General features: G+C 38.5%; 1 protein-coding gene across 7 annotated transcripts in view; it reads right to left on the reverse strand.

Annotated features, from left to right (window-relative positions):
* PARD3B (par-3 family cell polarity regulator beta) overlaps positions 1-19,771 on the reverse strand; it is a 398,314-nt gene that overhangs the window by 120,535 nt on the left and 258,008 nt on the right. For all 7 annotated transcript variants that reach the window (XM_085066249.1, XM_085066251.1, XM_085066248.1 and 4 more), the window contains 2 exons: positions 17,777-17,983; positions 16,572-16,800 (listed from right to left, as the gene is read on the reverse strand). In XM_085066249.1, coding sequence (XP_084922375.1) covers positions 16,572-16,800; positions 17,777-17,983 — 436 coding nt within the window. The remainder of the gene's footprint in view (positions 1-16,571; positions 16,801-17,776; positions 17,984-19,771) is intronic.

Consider the following 19,771-nt stretch of genomic DNA (forward strand, 5'->3'; position numbering starts at 1 on the left):
TTTCTAACTGGTGTCTCTAGAATTTCGTGCTATTTTTCTCTGACAGCATTACCCATTTTCAATGAAACTGCACATGCACATAACCAGTTTTGCTTAATACCATTCTTGGTCTGGATTTAAAAAAGAAAAAAAAAACAAGAAAAAAATCCAAAAAACCAAAAACCCATTAAAAAAACCCCCAGACCACCACCAACAAAAATAAAAGGAAAACCACCAAAACCACCTAATAACAACAACAACAACAACAAAAAACCCACCACAAAAAAAAAAAAGCAACCAACAAACCCTGCCCTAAACCAGTCTACATTACGTGGTGCAAATGATGAAATACGTAACTGGAACAAAGTCTCTACGTGACATGCTGGGCTTTTAAGCTATGCAGCCTATGGTTCCAAGAGAAATACTAGTGGCTTCATTTTAGAACAAACCTGTTAAGTTTCAGTATCAAAGAAAGTTCTTTATCAAACAAGCATCAAGCGAGCCCTTATATCCAAGGGATCTGGTTACCCATAGACTTTTCAGGTTAATTCAGTGACAGATGAAATATGTACATAACTAAAACTGCTCAGAATGTACTTTGGGTAAATGCATGTTTCCACAGGAGACTACTCAATCATTTGATGCAGGACACAGCATCATCTAATATAAAGAGACTTTTTAATATAGAACATCTGCAACCTTTCTATCAGCTCCATCTAAATGTCTACCCAGGGTCAATTAAAAAATACCTCCTAAGTTTGATTCATAACTTTTTCATTTTCCCAAATACATTTCTGCTGTTTGCAGGGTAGGAATTGTGATGTGGCGAGAGGTGGGAGGAGAGCAGAAGGTCTACAAGAAAAATTAGGTTGTCAGAAAATGTCAATAGTCACAGCAAATCTTCTGTAAATGATTTTTGAAAGTCTCTTTCACTTTATGTACAGCTGAACAATAACAAGCATAATGCCAACTTTCATTTTGGAAACAAGCTGCAAAGGGCATCTGTATATGGACACAAACTGTAACCAGTTATGACATGAGAAAATCCTGCATTGGGACTTCTGTGGGGCAGTCTTTGAAGAAAATATATCCTTGGCGGGCAGAGGCAGGGGAAAGCCTGGAAAGTTCCTGCTACAGGGCTCAAAGGAAGGGAGTGAAAAGTGATTGTTTTATCCCTAACTGTATTTCCCTTGTTCATTCATTCACATTTTACGGTAGGTTTCCTTGCAGTGACTGGGAAGAGCTACTGGAGGATGGATGCACTGCTCTTGCTGTCCCTTACCCAGCAGGACAGGGCACTGCTGTCCCTGTGAACACAGGGTGGGTGGGGCTCGGGGGATCCAGAGAGGAGAGCACTGCTGAGGAAGCCCTTAAATCAGTATTATTCTTCTCTTTAAAGAAGACACACAGTGTGAGCCTCACTTTTAACAAATAAGAGGCATAAAGGAGGCCAACTATATGCCTCAATTTTCACATTTAGTATTGCCTCTCCACTCCTGGAGAGCTGCCATCATTCTTTAATACTCATTTTCATCTTATAACCTTTCAGCTGAATCTGCTGAGTGGCTTTCCTATGAGCACAGCTATTAGCCCATGATGTTCAGTTTTACTTTGATCAAGTTTCTTACTTTCCTCAGAGCACTCAATGCCACAGTAAATCCTAGCAGATCCTCACGGGCTGCAGCAGGGCCTGGATGGCCATTGCCATCTGTTCCTCACAGCCATGAGGCAGTGCCTTATCAGAACCTCATTATTACTACTATAGACATTTTTGGAACTGTGAGTTGATTTCACATGAAAGTTCTTCTTAGCTCTGCTCAATGTTCTAGAAGCATCACAGGCCAGATTTTTAGAATTAAGAGCAGCAATGATTACACAACAGAAGTTACATTTTTTCAGTCCCATCACGCATACTTTTTATAATGCTCACCCTTGGGTATGACAATCACTACAGGCCTTTTCCTGAAGTACTACAAAATACCATTTTTCTTTCCTAGGATGGTACACTTTACTAAGTAAGCAGACTGTGGAGGTTACTGGGTGTGTTTGTTTGGTTAGCAATTTTTCTATGTTATTCAGTAATGTCACAAATGGATTTTTTAAATTGTCAAGTTTTCTTGTATTCTCACAGAAAGTATTTTCACAATAGGTAAGGGATTTTAAACAAAGTGGCTCTTCACATTAATATCCATCTCAGTTCTTTTTAAAAGGGTCTAAAAATTAAAAGTGAGAATAAAAATGCGTATTTTTAACTGACCCAACCCTTTTCTTTTTCAGAATTAACCCAACAGGAACATTTGAGTTTTGAAACTTTTGTCTGAATACAGGTAAAATAGTGTATGAAAATCTAAAAATTCACAGGGAAAAAAAGCCTGTTTCATCTCCTACCCAACCCAGAGCGCTACACGGCAGAAATACGACTTTCACAGATCTGCTGCTTCTGGGAATTCTGCCATATATTAAGTAAATAAAATTAGTTTCTCCCATTTTTCACTCATTTTAACCCTAAACCCCAGCACAGACAATAGACAAAAACCTGCCTTTTTTTCTTTTTTATTAATTACTAAAGCTAAATTTCATCCATAATTATTCTTCTGAAACACAAACAGAAAGAATGGCGTTGTAAAGATGCAGCTACAAGATAAATTTGGTCTCAGACATCTTTGTATACAAGTAGGAATAAATGAGTAGCAGAAATATCTCTAAGTTTAGACTGCAGTTTTCAGGGCTATCAGTTAAAATATATTTCTGAAGAAAAAGAAATTTGATATTGAGTTATTGAAAGAAACAGAGAACTTCAATATATTGGTTTTAGGCTCCCTATTCAAGGAAGAAGTGGACCTTACAAATTCTCACAGTCTCAAGCTAGGATTTCCCCAGAAAGTCTGAGAAAATATTAATCACTCTAAAGTCCACACAGAACTGGGACTAGAGTTAATTCTCCTACACCCCTACAACCCAAAAGAAAAAAAACCAGCATTAATCACAACTTCATGTTGGTTTGCTTCAACACCACACCTGTTTGTACCCAGGAACAACACTCTGTGGGTCTCATCCACTACAAGACTTCCATGAAGTTCAGCAAGCTTTGACTGGAAAATTTTGCCACAAAGCCACTACATGTTTGTATTTCTGTGGCTTAAGACCAATCTGTATCTCTTTGAAACATCTGCTGTTATTTATTTCAGGAAGACTTTCAGGTTCCAGGATGTTCTCCACTATTTTGAAATGACTGCTGCTTATCTAGGTTCCCCAAACCCTTCCTTCTGATCGCTCTGCTCTGTTCCACTTGGTATTACTACTGCATTTTCTGCCACCAGGTCTGATTACTTCTGCAGCTGATCTCGATTCCTTCTGCATTTGCCATGAAACAGTAAACACTTTAAATCTTACTGTTGACCATGCAGAATTCAGTCTGATCACCTGGAATTTTTGTGTTGTCATTTAAATGCACAAATGGCACCTGTGCTAAAGTAAGAGGTTATAAAACCTGCTTGCTGCAGTACTTTATCAGCTTTCTTTGTTCTGTGTTTGAGAACTGCTACTGTATATTGACTTTAATAAAGTTTTGTTTTTTCAAGAGACCAACACAATTATTACAAGTCCAGGTTCCAAAATGAACAGATACTGAACTGAAACTGCTGTATTAAAGGTCTGTAACGATCTTTCTTTGCTCAGCCAAATGGATTGTCATCTGTGTTGATTCAATGCAACTCCTCTGTGCCATTCAATACAATTGATCACAAGATGCTTTTATAGAACATTTGGTTATCTTTGAAATTTGGTACCCAGGGGTCCTGGAAAATGCCCACAGCTTGAGCTGTTTTTCAGTGAACACCTTTCTCTACAGCAGATAGTAAAATTGTACTTTTTCTTATCTTGCTCCTAAATTACCCATACGCATCCAAAGAAATTCTGTTTAAGTCTCACTGTCTCATTCTTGATAGCAACATCCACTTGGTAATTTTAATTAAATCTCATGGCTTCAATTATCTGTATACAGACAATGTATCAATTTAAGTTGCTTTCCAGCTTGGATTTTTTTCCTCCTCCCTTATGTTTTATTTTGGTCTCACTCTTCTGTTTGGTCAGCCTTTGAAACTGGGTCCTTGAGAAAGCTACCAACCACAATTTTAAATTTTTAATTGTTTTTTAAAGCTCATTTTATGTCAATATTTACAAACAGAGTGAAAACCTCATACTTCAGTGCTTAATTTACAATCTTTTCCTTTTTGCTTATAAATTAGAGCAACGTCTTATGCAACTAATTTAATTTCATTTTTTTTCTCCTTTTCTGATCAATGCTAAATATGACATTTCCTCTGATTTATATTACAGATTTCCATATCAACCTTTATACTGCAGACTTGGTTTAGGTCTGTAGCTGCTCTGCATGGTGGATATTAAACAGAAACCTAGATGTACAACATAATTTTCCATTTACTTTTGTGGAAACTTAGGGATAGAGCTGGTCTATACAGAGCTGGACAACATAAAACGTTAGTCCCTGTAGACAAGAATTTCTCTCTACAAAAATCATGCTCCCAGTTTCAATTGCATTTGCATTTGACTTGCATTTCCTAAATACAACACATAAGATCCCTCACAAAGAAATCCACTGGAGTAATGAGAGCCCAAATTCACCAAGGAATTTGCTGCTGTCTACCTGGAATGCTAGAACTTTCAATTGAGCTTTAATGACTGTGCAAAGTCATTACAATATTACTGCAGTAAATATGGTATCAAAGCCAACAGACACCAATGCTATCACAGGCAAACAGCCTCATGAGAGTGACTTAACCTTTGACCAGCAAATTTGATCTCTTATAGGCAATTTGTGTCCCAAGGTACACAGCGAAAGGCTGACATGCACAAAATAAACAAAGACTGAGAAAGACAATAAACTGACAGCCAAGATCAACAAATGGTCTTGCTGTCCCAAGAAGCCACTAATACAATACTCTGTCAAACATGCTTTTTGCCAGGCGTGGGCTGTTCCAGTGTCTTTGAGTGCCTGTGTGACCTTGAGAAGATGAAGCAGATGTAGTGATGTGACAAGACTATTCTACTGGAAAGAAGCTCCTTTTAGCTTACAAAGCCTCTAAGCACCTCCTGGTTCCCCTCCCCTAGAGGAACCATTTATAGTATATTATAGCATGCAAATGTAAATTCATCACCTCCTCTCCCAATCTTTTGCTGTTCTTATAATAAAGACAAAAATAGTTTATCAAAAAGAGAGACCCAGCCTTTTACTTGATATTCTGGAAACTAATATACAATACTATCAAAGATTTGTGTGCTAATACATGAGTTCCATAAATATACAAGTATAAGGTAACAGGTTAAAATAGCAAAGGTAGAAAATTTTGAGTTTCTACATGTGATGGGTGAATTATACTCACACACACAATCTTTACTGACAACAAACACATTTCCTGAAAAGGTTACCTATGTATTTTAATTTTAGCTCCACTGTTGCCTTTTACTATGGTGTGAATGCATTGTTTTAATAAAGACATAGAAGACAGAAGCACATACAACGTATCTGTAGTCTGTTGCTTTGTTGTGCTGGATTGAGGCCTTAACATTCAGGTAAATCTTAACTACTCTGGTATTCTGAACCCCAATCCTCACTTTCCCCCTGCCACTACTCTAGAGGAGTTGGTTACTTTTTTTTTTCTTTTTAATCTTCTCTAGTGAAAGATCATTTTGTCTGTGCCTCACTTTCAATTCCATACAAGTGCATGGACAGCAGTTTATGGTATAATGTAAGTTCTCTGCAGCAGATCTAGGGCCAGCAGTGATCCTTCTTCCCACTATGACAGGAACATAATCTTTCAATTTCTTTAAACTCTAGCCTAAAACCAAAAAAAGATTAAACTCATTCCCTCCAATCTGAATATCCCCACAAGACAGAGGAAGCTGGTATTTAAACCAGAATAAATGTTAAGGATGAACGAAATAAATATACTGTTATTGGAATAATTTCGTTAGCATATTTTAGACTGCCTAGAACTTGGTGCGTTTCTAATTAGAAAACTAGAACACCTACTTTGAGTGTGGCTTCCTTCCTCCACTCGAAGCATGCCAGAAACATGTAAGTCCTTGTAAAACACTGAAGTATCTCTAAGACACAGATTTTTAATAGTATTTTCCATGCAGGAGATGCAACAACCCAAAATTTGCTTCATTTCAGCACTGGGGACTAAAGCCAGTTATCCACTCAGAATTAGCAAGCTCACATTGCCAAATCAGTTTTCCCCACTCACAGGGTGCAACAGACTTCACAGGCAAGCCAACAAATGGTTCAGTTTAGAGAGGACCAGCACCACAGGATTTAGAGGTTCTCATAGTGGCCTTAGAGAACAGAGTCAGCATTCACACCACATGCATGTAAATACAACTTGCACTGTGCAATTACTGAAATTAGCAAACATCTGACCTGTAAGAACAGAGCAGCTGACACCACTGCTATAGGCAGAGAGGATTCAAAGCAAATCTATACCTAGAAATTTCACTTCTTATCTTCCCAAGCCAATTCAGCCCAGAACTCCTGGAGCTCTGCCTGATCCTGCCTACAGCACCCTCCACTGCTGCAGATGATTGATGGTTTGGGAAGCAACAAATGACAACCAAGCTAAAATAGCCTAAATAGGAATTAATTATAGAAGAGATGAGGCGGAGGTCTTCAGAGATGAAGAGGTACATTAACCTATTGCAGCATTTACAATCATAACAATCTGCCATTTAAAAGGAAAGAAATATTTGCTAATTTCTTTTTGAGTATCTTAAATTATGTCACTCTCTGGTGTATCTATACACAGATATAGTCACTTAAATTAATCTGCAACTGTATTGGGGAAATTTTTTCTCAAAAGCAGAGCAGTTTGGTTTTGTGAAATCTTCATTTTGACGAAGATTTATATGAAAAACATTTACATTGCAGCCTGTATCAAACCAAACAGACAAAAAAAAATCAGTAATTTAAAAACATGTAATGCTGTGAAGACTAAATGAGTAAAAATGAGCTTCCTTGAGAGTCCTTCCTCGCTGTCTGTTCTGGAGGCTGAACAATCCAAGAGCATGTGAATGAAAAAAAACCGCTTCCAAACACTGAAGAGGATATGGAAAGCATATTTGCAGGGGGGTGGGGATAGACACAAAAAGGAAAGCTAACTTCTTTGAATTGGTTATTTCCTCAATCTAATTTTAATTAAAAACAGAACATTAGGATGTCTGTTACACTGAGCTACTGTAATACAGATTTCCACATCAGAGGATGAAAAGCTAAAGACAAAGATGACAGAGGTAGGAGAAACAGTGCCTGACTCATTACTCACTAGGTTTCCTTAGCTAGAAGGAAAACAGCAAACAACAATGGTGGCCTTCTGTCACGAGAAAATAGCTTTACAATTCTATTTACACATTACTACTGAGCAATCTTATGATAATCTGGGGTTAGTGTGGGGCCAGGTATTCACTATCAAATAAGGGACAACGAACGGCACAGGCATACAGTTCATTCCTTCAAACCCAACACTGAAGTTAAATGCTAAAGATATATAGCAAATACTTAGAGGCTCAGGTATCTTGTACTAAATACACACACAGACAGAATTTTTAACACACAGAGGGGGACAGTTTTTTTCATGTCAGCATTTGGCTAACATTTTGTATTTGCCCTGGTTACTTTTTATTCATTCTTTACTATTTCTTCACAACAACAACAACAAAATAAAGCAAAAGTGGGAAGTTGCAAGAACAGAAAGGAAAAAAGGGGACGACCTCTTCATTTGCACCCCTGAGAATTATTCTGAGACCTCTAAAGAGCCAGATCAAATTCTCTCACAATCACCAGGGCTAAGCCAAGACCCTAGAGATGTCATTTTCATGAATAAAGGAAGCAAGTAGGGGAAGACTCTCTGAATGTAAATATTCTTGTGAGAGGAGCACTCAATAGCATAATTAACTTGTATGGAAGATGCCAAACAGCACTGTGACCACTGAGAAATTAGAGCAGTTGCTGCTCATGACAAGGTGCAGAGTAGAAGCAACTCAGAGGGCAGAGCCCAAACTAAGGAACTGTGCTGGGTTTATTACTCAAGGTTCTGCATAAACTGGGTGACAACTAGGACAAGAGAGAGCCCAGGGTGCAGAACAGGGTAGAGAGAGGAGGAAAAAATAACAAAAACAGAAATCTGGTGACAAACAGGCATTGTCCAGGATGAAGAGCTGGAGATGATAGGAACACCAGTTACCTGCTAAGTTAACAGGTGAATGATCAGTATCAATGGGGGAAAAGTAAGTCATCCTCTGAGAGAGTGGAAAGAATCCTAGAGACTGAGGAAAATTAGTTTGAGAAAATCATATGAAAGCTTACTACTTCTTCATTTTAAGAATAAAACTATTGGCCTGCTATACTGTTACAGGAGCAACCAGACTAGTTTTTAAATGTATTTAATTTTTAACAGGTTTAGCTGAACAATGATAATATGAAGCAGGGAAATGTTATTTTCATTTGTACAAGCACAGAGGATAACTTTCATGTAAAAACTGGGGCTCAGAGCAGCTGAGTTAACCAGTGATTCCCAAGAAATCAGTAGCAGAGCAGGCATTTGAAACAAAGCCTCTCTCTCACAGGATCTCCTAAACCTTTTCTTATCTAACCCCAAACCTAAAACTTTTCCTATCTCCTAAACCATCTCTTCTTCATTTTCTTTCAAAAATCCTGTGTGGAAAAAAAGAGGGAAGAAAGAGACAGAGTAGTTCAAGGGGTCAGGTTTCTTCTGAAGCTAGCATACTTCATATGCTCTGAAATTGTGACTACCCCAAAAGGAGCTTTGTTCCTTTTATATGTCAGAAAAACAAAAGGTCAGCCTATTGAAATATTGGTCAGGTCTGACTTTCTTCTATTAATAACAAGTAGAGACACATTTTTTAAAGTAATAGTTAAATAAATGACCACATGTCTGCAACCATTTCAACTTAAAATGTCAACTGGATTTGAGATGCCATGTGCATTTAATCAATGACTCTGCACTATAATATAAATATTACTTTGGTTTGACTGCGTTGTGTGGCATAAATCATAATTCAGTGAGATAAGTACATTTTATTTTCTCTACAGATGGCTGTTAATGGCAATACCTATTAAACCAGCACCACCAGCACTCTGTAGTTAAGGAATCTGTCAGGAGTCCCCTTCTGTATAATTTCTCTGTTAATTGTTGTCTCTTCCCCTAGCCCCAGCCATTTACCAAGTTCATGTTACAGGAATTACTGAATCAAAATCAGCAAAAATGTGTTGTTTTTTTTTGGTCTCAAGGTAGAACTTATACTCTGCACTGTATTCCTGAGCAAAACATGTATTTATTGGTTAAGATGCAGCTCAGGAAGCCTTAATTCAAATTCTTGTGGGCATGAATTTAAACCCTCTAGGACATTTAACCATAATGCATCTGTACTACCTACAGAAATATCCAATGTACCGCATTTTATATAGAAAACATGGAATTCAAGTTTTATCCTCAGCTAGATTTTAGAGGAATTTTAGAGCAAGTAACAGCCAACTCCAGTAAATGATGGATGAACACAGTGCTGTGGTGTTCAGTATTCCTCAAGAATACACTCTGCTTTCTAGGACTCTTCTGGCAGAACACATTTCTTGGGAGATTAGAAACAGACACTTAGAGGAAATATGCTACCTTCTGAAAATACCTGGAGTTTATTTTTAGCAGTGTGGCATGCACAGAGGTCAGTATTAAATAGGCGAGTATCCATTTAAGTAGAATTTAGTGCACAGAGTTAATCCTTACAGACAAAGCACTCTGCAGGATTTTGTGGGGATTTTTTTGTTTGTCTGGTTTTTTTTTGGTTTTTTTTTTGCTTAGTAATGACTTGAATAATGATATTTCAACTTGAAGTGAACATGCAAGTATTTCACAAAAAGCATGCTCCTTGCAAACAGTTTGTAATTTCAAATCCTTTTAAATAGTCAGAGGGAACTTTCTGCTCTGATCTGTTAAGTAAATATAAATCTTGTTATCCAAGTTCAGTAATGAGAGTGAGGGGTCTATTCTTCACTGCACTTGCATACATCTAACGTTAATGAGATTTCTGCATGCATATTAAGGGGAGAACAGATGCTTAATTAAACAAATCAGCCTTTAGTAGGCAGTCCACATGATCATTTTTAGTACAAAACCCCCTTATTTTCTCTGCTTTAGTCTGACTATGAATGCAGCCAAGGAGGAATTAATACGGTGGAGGAAAAGAAAAGCTATACATGTAAAATGAATGTTTGGTTTTTTTAAAGTACTTGACAAATTCGAGGTACATTAAATTGAGTAGATATATCCTCTCTCTAATGGTCTTATGCTCTTTAAAGCAAAGTGGAGTTTTATTTACTAATTTACCTAAATGAAAAGTGGGAATTTTATTACGCAAAAGGAAATCAAGGCCTCTAAATAACTCATCTGCCTCATTAACTGATGCTGTCTTTCAAATACACATGATCCATCTCATATCATTTTGCAACTGAGGACAAAAGGATCTAAAATAACTTTAGCCTAATTAAAACATAATTTAATCTAGTCATTTTTTTTTAATCTATCCATGTCCATATTGATTTCCAGCATCATGCACACATAAATACATTAAAAAGTTATATATGCTGCCTCTCTCCAACAAGTCACATCTTTATTATTTGCTCCTTCCTTCTTCATATATTGCTACCTTTTCTTCTATAACACTCAACTTCTAAGGGCAACGGAGTAGGAAAAAAAATCTCTCCATAAGTTATCACAGTGCCATAGTTAATGGAAGTCAATATCTGTATATTATGCTATCTACTCTGCAATACCATTACAGGCTCAACAGTGCTGGTTGTAAAAAGTATCATTCTGAGCACAAGGCCTATAATAGTAGTAATGAAAAAAGGGTCATTTCTGTCTTCCAACTAGAATGAAAAATTAAAATCACTAAGGCACTTAGCTCAAAGGAAAATTGGCAAATTAAAGGGACAAAAAATAAAATATTCATGGCTCATATTGTGAAATGGAAGGTAAATAATTTAGGATGAACTATTATGTGGGAAATTGCATCTTTCTGAAGAGCAAAAAGCAAATCTAACTAATATACACATATATATTCCTGCTTCCTAGGCTTGCAGCTCCATGTATACGTGCACAAATATGCAAGTCATGGTTGATGGGCAATACTGGTGGGGGATAGACATTTCCTCACCTATACAGATTTTTAAAATACTTTCTAGTGAAACAGTCATGATGACAAGCACTGCTTTATATGAAGAAGGTTAGTTGTTTTTTCTTCCTGAGTCCAGCCTAAAAATGAAGATGGAAGGAGAGAGTGCTCTCCCACTGCACTCCAGTTCAGCACAACTCTTCAACCTGAGTCACCAATTACATACTTGCTCTTAGATTTCTATGCCACAAAAAAAATAAAAAGAGAAAAATTATGACTTCAGCCTCCTGGTCTCTGCCTGGGGGAGCTACCTATTAAAATGCCATTGGTGTGGCTGCAGTCCATTAGCTATCTTACCTTCATATCCATAAAACTGAAAGGGCTGCCCAGAATTTTTACAATCACTATCTGGAAAAGGTAGAGAGAGCCACAGACTTATGTTTATTATACTCCAGCACTGTAACAACTGCTATGGGATTAGGATACAGAACTGCACTGCACGGCAGAGGTCACATTTCCCCGGTGATTTAAAGGTTCAGTCTTCTGCCAACTCAATTTAGAGACAAAGCCACCTTTGTTAAAAGGGAGTATTTTAATAGTATTTCAAAGCATGGCAATTCAATAACTAAGGATCACAAATTTAAAATCTGGAGTTCATCACCTAGCAAACTGAGGAATATTTTTTTATTTATTTTATTGACCTCTTGGTTAGATCAGCTTTGCATTCCCAGCCCTGTGATAATACATTTTGCACCAGTGTTCGGCATCAGGGATTTCTAACACCCTGCACCAATGGGTTAATTAACCCTTCCAAACAGCCTACAGAGTCCTCCTCACAAAGCTTTTGACAGTTCTAAACCAATGACACTACACACTATCATTACTCAAAGGCAAAGATAGCTATTTCACTAGTGTTTTTCTTGAAAATAGGAAACACCTTCAAGGGAAGCTCATTTGAGGTCCAGCAGTCTTCTAAGACTCGTGGTGCCCTGAAAGAATCAATCAGCTCAATGTGAGAAGAGGGATGAGCCAAGAATCAAATGTGGCATTGTGAAATCTTGCTGCTTTTATGTATCTGCACAGAGCATTTCTGTTCTGAAAAAGATTCAGTATAGATGCTAGACACCAGCTTTTTCCTGAGACTGAAGTATGCATTTAGTCACAGCTCCAGTAATGAAAGTATTTAATGCAGCTGTTTTCTTGATACACAATAACAATTCATTGTTCTGTCTGTTGTCTAGTGCTGGGTTATTAGTGAATAATGACAGCATAATGTGCCAGAAAACATCAAAAAGTAAAATCTAATGCTCCTTGGCCAACGTTATGCAAAAACAGTTAAAAGAGTCAACTCTGTTGCTCTTTGCACAGCACACACACACACACACACCTACCTTCAGAATTAAGGTAGACAATATATGCATCAGAGCTAACCAACCAAGGAAACAAAACACTGTGCAGTGAGCACCACAGCAAAAGAGTACTTTGGATTATAGAGATGTTAACCAGCATCATCTGCATTTCAAATCTCCAGTACATTAAGCTACTTTGCCCAAAAGCCACAGTCGTTAACATGCTGCAGCCAAGAGTTTCAGTTAATACTGGGTGAAAAACAGGACTTTAAAAAAAAACAATGATTACAAAAATAAAAGCATGATTTCTTGATGGTCTCCCTGAATCACAGTCACCTAAATAAAGCTTCAATCAAGGAAAAGCTTAGCAGGAAAGCAATCATTCTTCTTTTTGTATGTGTAAAAAAAGACCAGGAACTACAAGTAAATAGCAGCTGAGCAACAGATGAGGCACTAAGTGAAATCTGTTAGCAACTGCTAACAGCTTTGCTATTTTCTGTTGTTAAATTAAAAAAAAAAAAAGGCAAAAAACCAATGCAGTAGCAATTCCAATATGTTCAAAAATCTCAGATGCAAAAGACTAAAGCTCAACAATTCTCGTACTACAGCTGAATACTTGGATTTGGTTTTAATATCTTGAAATGCTTTGTTATTGATTGTAAAGCAGAAAACCAGCCAATTCACATGGCCACTATCAAGGTAAAACTTGTTGCAGCTGTATGTGTGACCCAGCAAGTAAAGCACAAAAATCCCACCGCAGACAAGGGGGACTTTTCCAGCAGCTGTTTTAGCCTCAAATTCTACTTTCTTTCATCCTTTACACCTGACCTCACGTCATTCACCAGAAAATACATGTGTCCTAATTAGCACTGAGCTTTCTGGCAAGATCTCTCTTTTTCATTGTCCTTCTGGTCCTGGAGCTTTCACCACAGATGCTCAATTCCTACTTATCTCAAGCCAATTTTGACATGGGTTCAGCAAGTCTGTTTTTCTGTTTGGATGCATCTCACAGCACAGCAGAACCATGCAGGCACAGCTCAAATAGCTCTGAACAAAGCTACCCACGAACTACAAACAATATGAACATAACCAGAGTGGGGGCTCCAGCTCCAGCAGGATTGGTCACATGCTGCAGTCACCAGAGCAGTTGAACAAATTCATGACATCGCCTGGTCCCAAGAATATTATTTCCTTTTCCCACTCCTGACACTTGCTTTCATAACTTTTTTCCCCTTGGCTTGATCTCTCCAGCCAGTCTAACAAGGGCTCTGTTCCTTGCTCACCCTTTTGATGGCCTCACACGTGGGGGATCACAGCACAGCCACCACCATACCTACAAAAGGCACACTGTAGATTTCCTTCTCCATCAAGCTTTCTGCTCCTCTACAGTGCTTACATTTCGAATGCCCCCTATGTGGCAGCCTCCCTTTCCAATTTAAATTCATCATGTCAAAAAACAGGCTCATCCCAGTTTCTAAATACTTCTCTCTACTTCTTTCTCTTAAGCTACCAAGAATTAGTAGCTACCTTGCCTGCTGCAGAAGCTCACAACTTTTGTCATCCTAAACTTTCTCTAATTCCTTCCACAGATGTTCTACCAATAAAACATGCCAGTTTCATTCCCACAACGTCATTAAAAAATCTGGATGTTTCTTTCCATCCGTGTTGCTAAAATACTTATACTTCAAACATCCTTACTGCATTCTCCTCCTCCCCATCCGTCCTGACACTTCTTGTGTCAGTGCCAGACTCCAGTGTGAAAAAGTACCTCTTGAATCGAATATTTAGTTGGTATTTGACCTGTTTAAATTCCACTATTAGTTCCCTATTATTTCTTTCAAAAACAGTGATATCAATTGGTTTTGTTTTTCATGTCATATGCAGCAGTTTCTGTCTGAAAAAATACCAGCCTGGATTTTCTCATCTTGCCCAGGACATATTGTCCCCAATTATTTTGTAAACTCACACTGGTCACTCTTGTTCAATTTTTATTTTACAGATTTGCACCCTTCTTTCACTTCTATCATGGTGAGGATTCCCTAGGACTCTCACCTTCTCAGGAAGGAATTTCTTTTCAAGTTTCGTAAGTTCTGGAAAGAAACACTGACAACAACGCAGAACCTCTAAAAACCTCCCAGGTGAACTGCTAGTTCTTACCTACACCTCCTTCTCTGTTTATTATGTGTTGCTTCCATCTTTGTCATTTTGCAGATTTTCAGTGGTGTGGGATAGAAATTCCCGTTCTGTTCTGCCATACTGATAAATATTATTAACAATTACTGTCAGCTGGGAAGATTATCAATCTAAACCATAGACAAGTTTATGGAAGGAGCAGACGTATAAACCTTGTGTGCTACCAAAATGTGGAATATATTCTGAAAGAGGGAATCACTACAAATGGTAACCTGTTGTTCCCAGCTTTGCATATTGATCATTAGCAGAGTTTCTGTCAACTACAATAACTTGTTTTGGATTCTGATGTCACCCCATGTTCTTTCTGGCTCAGCTATCATACCCCTGGTAAGACTTTGCAATTCAAACTTTGAATCTGCTGTGTATCTTTGATACATGAAACAATACTTAACCTTTTGTCAAACCTCTATGCCACTCCCCTTCTCTTTCCTACTCTTGCCAAAGAGCTAAAAAGAAGAATGAAAATAGATATAAAGCTCAAGACACACAAGCATTTTTGAAGTCACCCTCTTAATTATTCAGGGTTTCGACTACTGCTCTGTGTTAAGTCTTGTTTCTTTAAACAGTCTGAACACAAATGTATGTGCAATGCACAGGTGTGTGTACATGCCTCCTCTGTTCCCGAAGAGCACATTTGAAAGCACACTGCTACAGCCAGGCACCTTCATCTTATGAATGCTAACTGTTGAAATCCTGCAAATCTGGCACATAGGTATGCCTGTATATTTTTGACAGTATCTCCACATTGTTCAAAAGTTCATAGGACAATTGCTGATAAATGGAAGAAAGTCAGATAAAACCTTCCATGTTAATATAACACAAGTAATTTTACTCTAGAGAACACAGCAACAGCAAGTTGTAATGCAAGTTCATACATTGTATGTCCTAATAAAGACCATTATCAGTGAATGATCTTGCAGCTGCATTTCTCAGATTACTAGTTAAATGTATCCTTGCCTAAGCAATGATTGTGCCTTCCGTGTATGTGTGGCTTGTCTACAATACAGCATGACAAGAAATACCAATAGCCTCCCAAAGCTAATGTTAAGTGCCATGAGTAACCACATGGTCCTTCAGTTTAGCCTCCTCCAGGTGACTCAAAAATTCCATCACATACCCTGTATCAAATGCAAAGAGCTACTAAAACAGAAACACTTAAATCCTCAATAGAGTCAACAGGTACCAGACGGAAGGGTGATAGCAACCAGAGTGCCTACAGCACCAAAGGTGCCAGCAACGGCAAAGAAACAGCTTGAAGAGCTCTGATGATTCCAAAGTATACAGAGCCACAGAACAAATAGCCACAGCAGAAATCCAAACACTTGCGAGCTGGGCAGGGAGGACAGTGAGCTTTTGGTCACTGCAGGCAATGGCTGAAGCCACGAAGCAAAGATGTTATCATAGGCAGTGGTTTTCAGCAACTGCAAATGTTAGTAGACCTTTTACAGTTACACAAGGAATTCTCCTCTCCCTGCAGCTTGTGAAGGAAGCAGACAAGCAAGGGAAGAGAAGGCAAAGGCCTGTGTGTGGGAGCAGGTCTTGTATTACTCAGAAATACTCCCCACAAATCCTTCCCCACTGATACATGCTTGTTTTAAGCCTGAAACCTTGAATCTTTTCTGACATATGGGAATGCATTTCAAAGGCACAAAAAGATATTTTGTCTGCCAAATGTCTTCTGCCACAGTTACAAGTTTGGTGTAAAAGTATAAACTGCTTTCTTTTTCAATAACATAAACATTATTTGAGTCCAAGTGAAATAATTTTTCCACTTCTTTATGAGAGCATCGGTTGTTCCTTATCTTATAAGGAGAAGGGGAGGCTGTTTTGCTCTGCGAAATGCCATACCTCAACATGACACCAAAGCCTTTCTTCTTTTTCTTTTCTGGATCTTCATTTTCTTCCTTCCTTTTCTTCTCTTTGATTTTAGATTTGCCCTTTTTCTTCTCTTTCTCCCTATTTTTTTTGTCTTTTTTTGCTTTGGTTTCTGCATCTTCTATTTCAGGGTTCCCTGGAGGAGCAGATTCCACATTTTGAGCTTCTTGACCCCCATGAGAGCTCTTATCAGAGCCACCATCTGCACAGAATGAAAAAGAAGCAGTGAGGGTGGCTACGGGCCACTGAAATGCAAACATGTGAAATACAGCATGAGTGTCTGCAAAGTGCTCAAATGACTCACAATACTTACTCATTCAATTGAATAATTTAAAAAGCAGACTAAACAGATCTAGTGGATTCAAACAGATTTGTATTGTAAATTAAACACAGAGTTATTTTAGTTAATTGTTTTTTAGTTATTATTCCTGATATAAAAATCCTGACACAGTGAAGCACTATTCTGTTTTCTGATTTCATCTAGCTTGTTAACCTCCATCAGCTCATGAAAACCATGCTCTGGGATTCAAATGCTGAGAGCTTCAACAAGAGATTCTGGTGACTAACCAACTTATGGAACAAAACTACTTCATTCACTCCCTGGAATCTTTCTATTTTAGTGGCTGAACAAGAAATAGATAAAATGTTCTGTCTGGCTGGGAAAGAGCTGTGCTCTTTCTATTTGGGGGGCTCAGGATCCAAGCACAGTTTTACACTCCATACTAAAGGAGATATATTTCCAGACTGGGGTCTATAAAGCCCATGGTGACAGAATGAGCAGCAGGGTGCTATCAATACACTCTGCCTTATCTACAACATGAAACAAATTTCCTGGCTGGAAAAGGGGGAATTGTAAAACAAGAGAGATAATTTTTAATGTAATCTGAAGAAAGCAGCTGCTTCTTGAAGTTGAAAAACGTAATTATTTAAGGATTGAGTTCTAAATCCTCCAACCCACCCCTGCCCCAAAGGAGATCAGTGAAAGACTTTACACTAAACCCAGTCAAGGTTGGATGGGGTACTGCAAAGACAGCTCTATTCAGTGGAAGATGTGAGCAGCTTTTAAATGTAATCAGCTTCAATTGGACTAAATGACTTGCTCATGGTACTCTGTCAAGCTGGCCCTCAGCACTGCCAAGTGAAGGTGGCTCTGTCAACCAGTGCCATTAGCAACATACCCTCTTCTCCATCCTCAGGTCCATCATACGACTTGTCAATGGCAGCTCGGAAACTCTCATTACATCCCCGACCCCGCACCACGTGAGGCCTGGGTCTGTGAAAGGGGAGTTCATTCTTCCTTACTTCAGCCACAGCAGTCTGAAGACTCTCAAGAGAACTGGACTTCTTTAATCCCAGAGTAGGACCAAAATCTTTGCCAGAAGAGTCTGGAAAACAAGCGGTTACGTTTTTATACCAAAAACCACACAGAGAAATTAAACTAGTCAGATAAATTTAATTGTGTACTTTATTACTTGGGGCCTTTGAAATAGTATGCAATCAATGTAATTTGTTCTAAAAATATCATCAGGTTAAACTTAGTTCAGCAAATATCCCCATTCAGACTTGGAGAGAATGGCACATAATTTGCAGACCTGACAAAGTGATGGGTGATAGCTGGCTCGCTCTGGGCCACTGTAAAGCCCACAGCAGTGATGACAATGGGGCTGCTTCTTCCCCCTTTGCCAGCGATGTCCAGCTGGACACTGCTAACAGTCTCAAGGAGAGCGTTATCTTTAGACTCACAAAAACAAACACTGCTACACAACAGGTTTTGCTTTTTAGAAGGAGACAGGTTGTATGAATGGTTGATATTTCCAAACACATTTCTTCTGCGAAAAGATGTATTACTAGTTCTCTCGAAGTTTTATCCAGCCTTTTACTTCAAGCTGAAAGTGGTGCTATGATACCAACGTGCACAGCAGGTTTTTCATGAAACAAGCAAAGTACAGGTTAACATAAATGATGTTGCTGTTGCTGCACCATTCCCTGACTACAGGCATAAGAAAGTATTTCATAGAAAAACAGAGGAAATACTGAGTCTGCCAAACCCTCCCTCTTTTTGAATGCTTGACTATATGACCTTAGAAAGGCTTTATTTTGTGGCAGCATTTGTGTTAATTAGTATGAATAAAATGATAGCAGAATAGGTAAAGAACAAAATTCAATGAATACATGCACTCCAATCAATGAGGAAATTCACAGCATAATTTAAAAGCCTTTGCAGCATCTACTTTGTTTTTATACGGCAGAACAGTAAATGTGTCATAAAAACACAAGAAGAGACTTTGCCTTGCAATATGCCTTCTGCCTTTGAGAACTCAAGTGCTTTTGCTTTCAACTTTTAAGAAGTACTGACACAAGCAACAGGAGAACATAACAGAAGCCCTTCACCTACATGTCCATACCGTCACGCCTGAAGAGATTCAAGGGTCACATCATAGTATGATATGCTATGATTTTAGCAATCCTAGAGCACAAGTAATTCTGAACAGCATGTTCAGTGAATTCTCAAAAGCAAAAAACCTGAGAATTGGCACCAAATAGAGACTTGTCAATAGTGCCTACATAAAGCAATTTACACTTCCATTACTTGCAGACTGATACATAGCTGAAAACACGTGGGGGATTGGGTGTGTGTGTGGAGACAAACAGGTTTAAGGGAAGCCTGGCTGCTCCATCACACAGTGCAACCTTCTTCTGTTCACTAATTGCCATTCTGGAGACTACCATTACTGATAAATTAGCAAGTGCTAAAACAGAGTTAGAGCAATGACCTGCATACAACATAAAGGCGCTTAAAACCACGAAAAACTTGTGCATCAGTAAGAGGTGCTTTGGTGGCTATCTCAGGCTGAGAAGGAGAAAAGCCAAGGGAAATATAACAGTGTAAAAAATGGCAAAGTGAAAGGCACTGATCAGCAGAGAAGCTCTCTCAAGTTTCAGTCAGCAGCCAGCCTTGGTGGGCTGTTTGGCAGGACACGGGGCACAGCAGCCCACTGGCATGGCCTGTTTTACATAAAGCTGAGCCAGTTACTAAGACTGGAAGGTGTGAAGGCCATTCCTAACAAAATCCAAACCAGCACCTTAAGTTTGGAGCAAGGCATCCCCATGTAACAGACAGCAAGCTGTGTGCTCAGCCTCCCCACACACACCATGACTCAAGTCCTTAGACA

Source organism: Lichenostomus cassidix, chromosome 7, assembly GCF_008360975.1.
Source record: "Lichenostomus cassidix isolate B80296 chromosome 7, HeHo_3.0, whole genome shotgun sequence".
NCBI classification, from domain to species: domain Eukaryota; kingdom Metazoa; phylum Chordata; class Aves; order Passeriformes; family Meliphagidae; genus Lichenostomus; species Lichenostomus cassidix.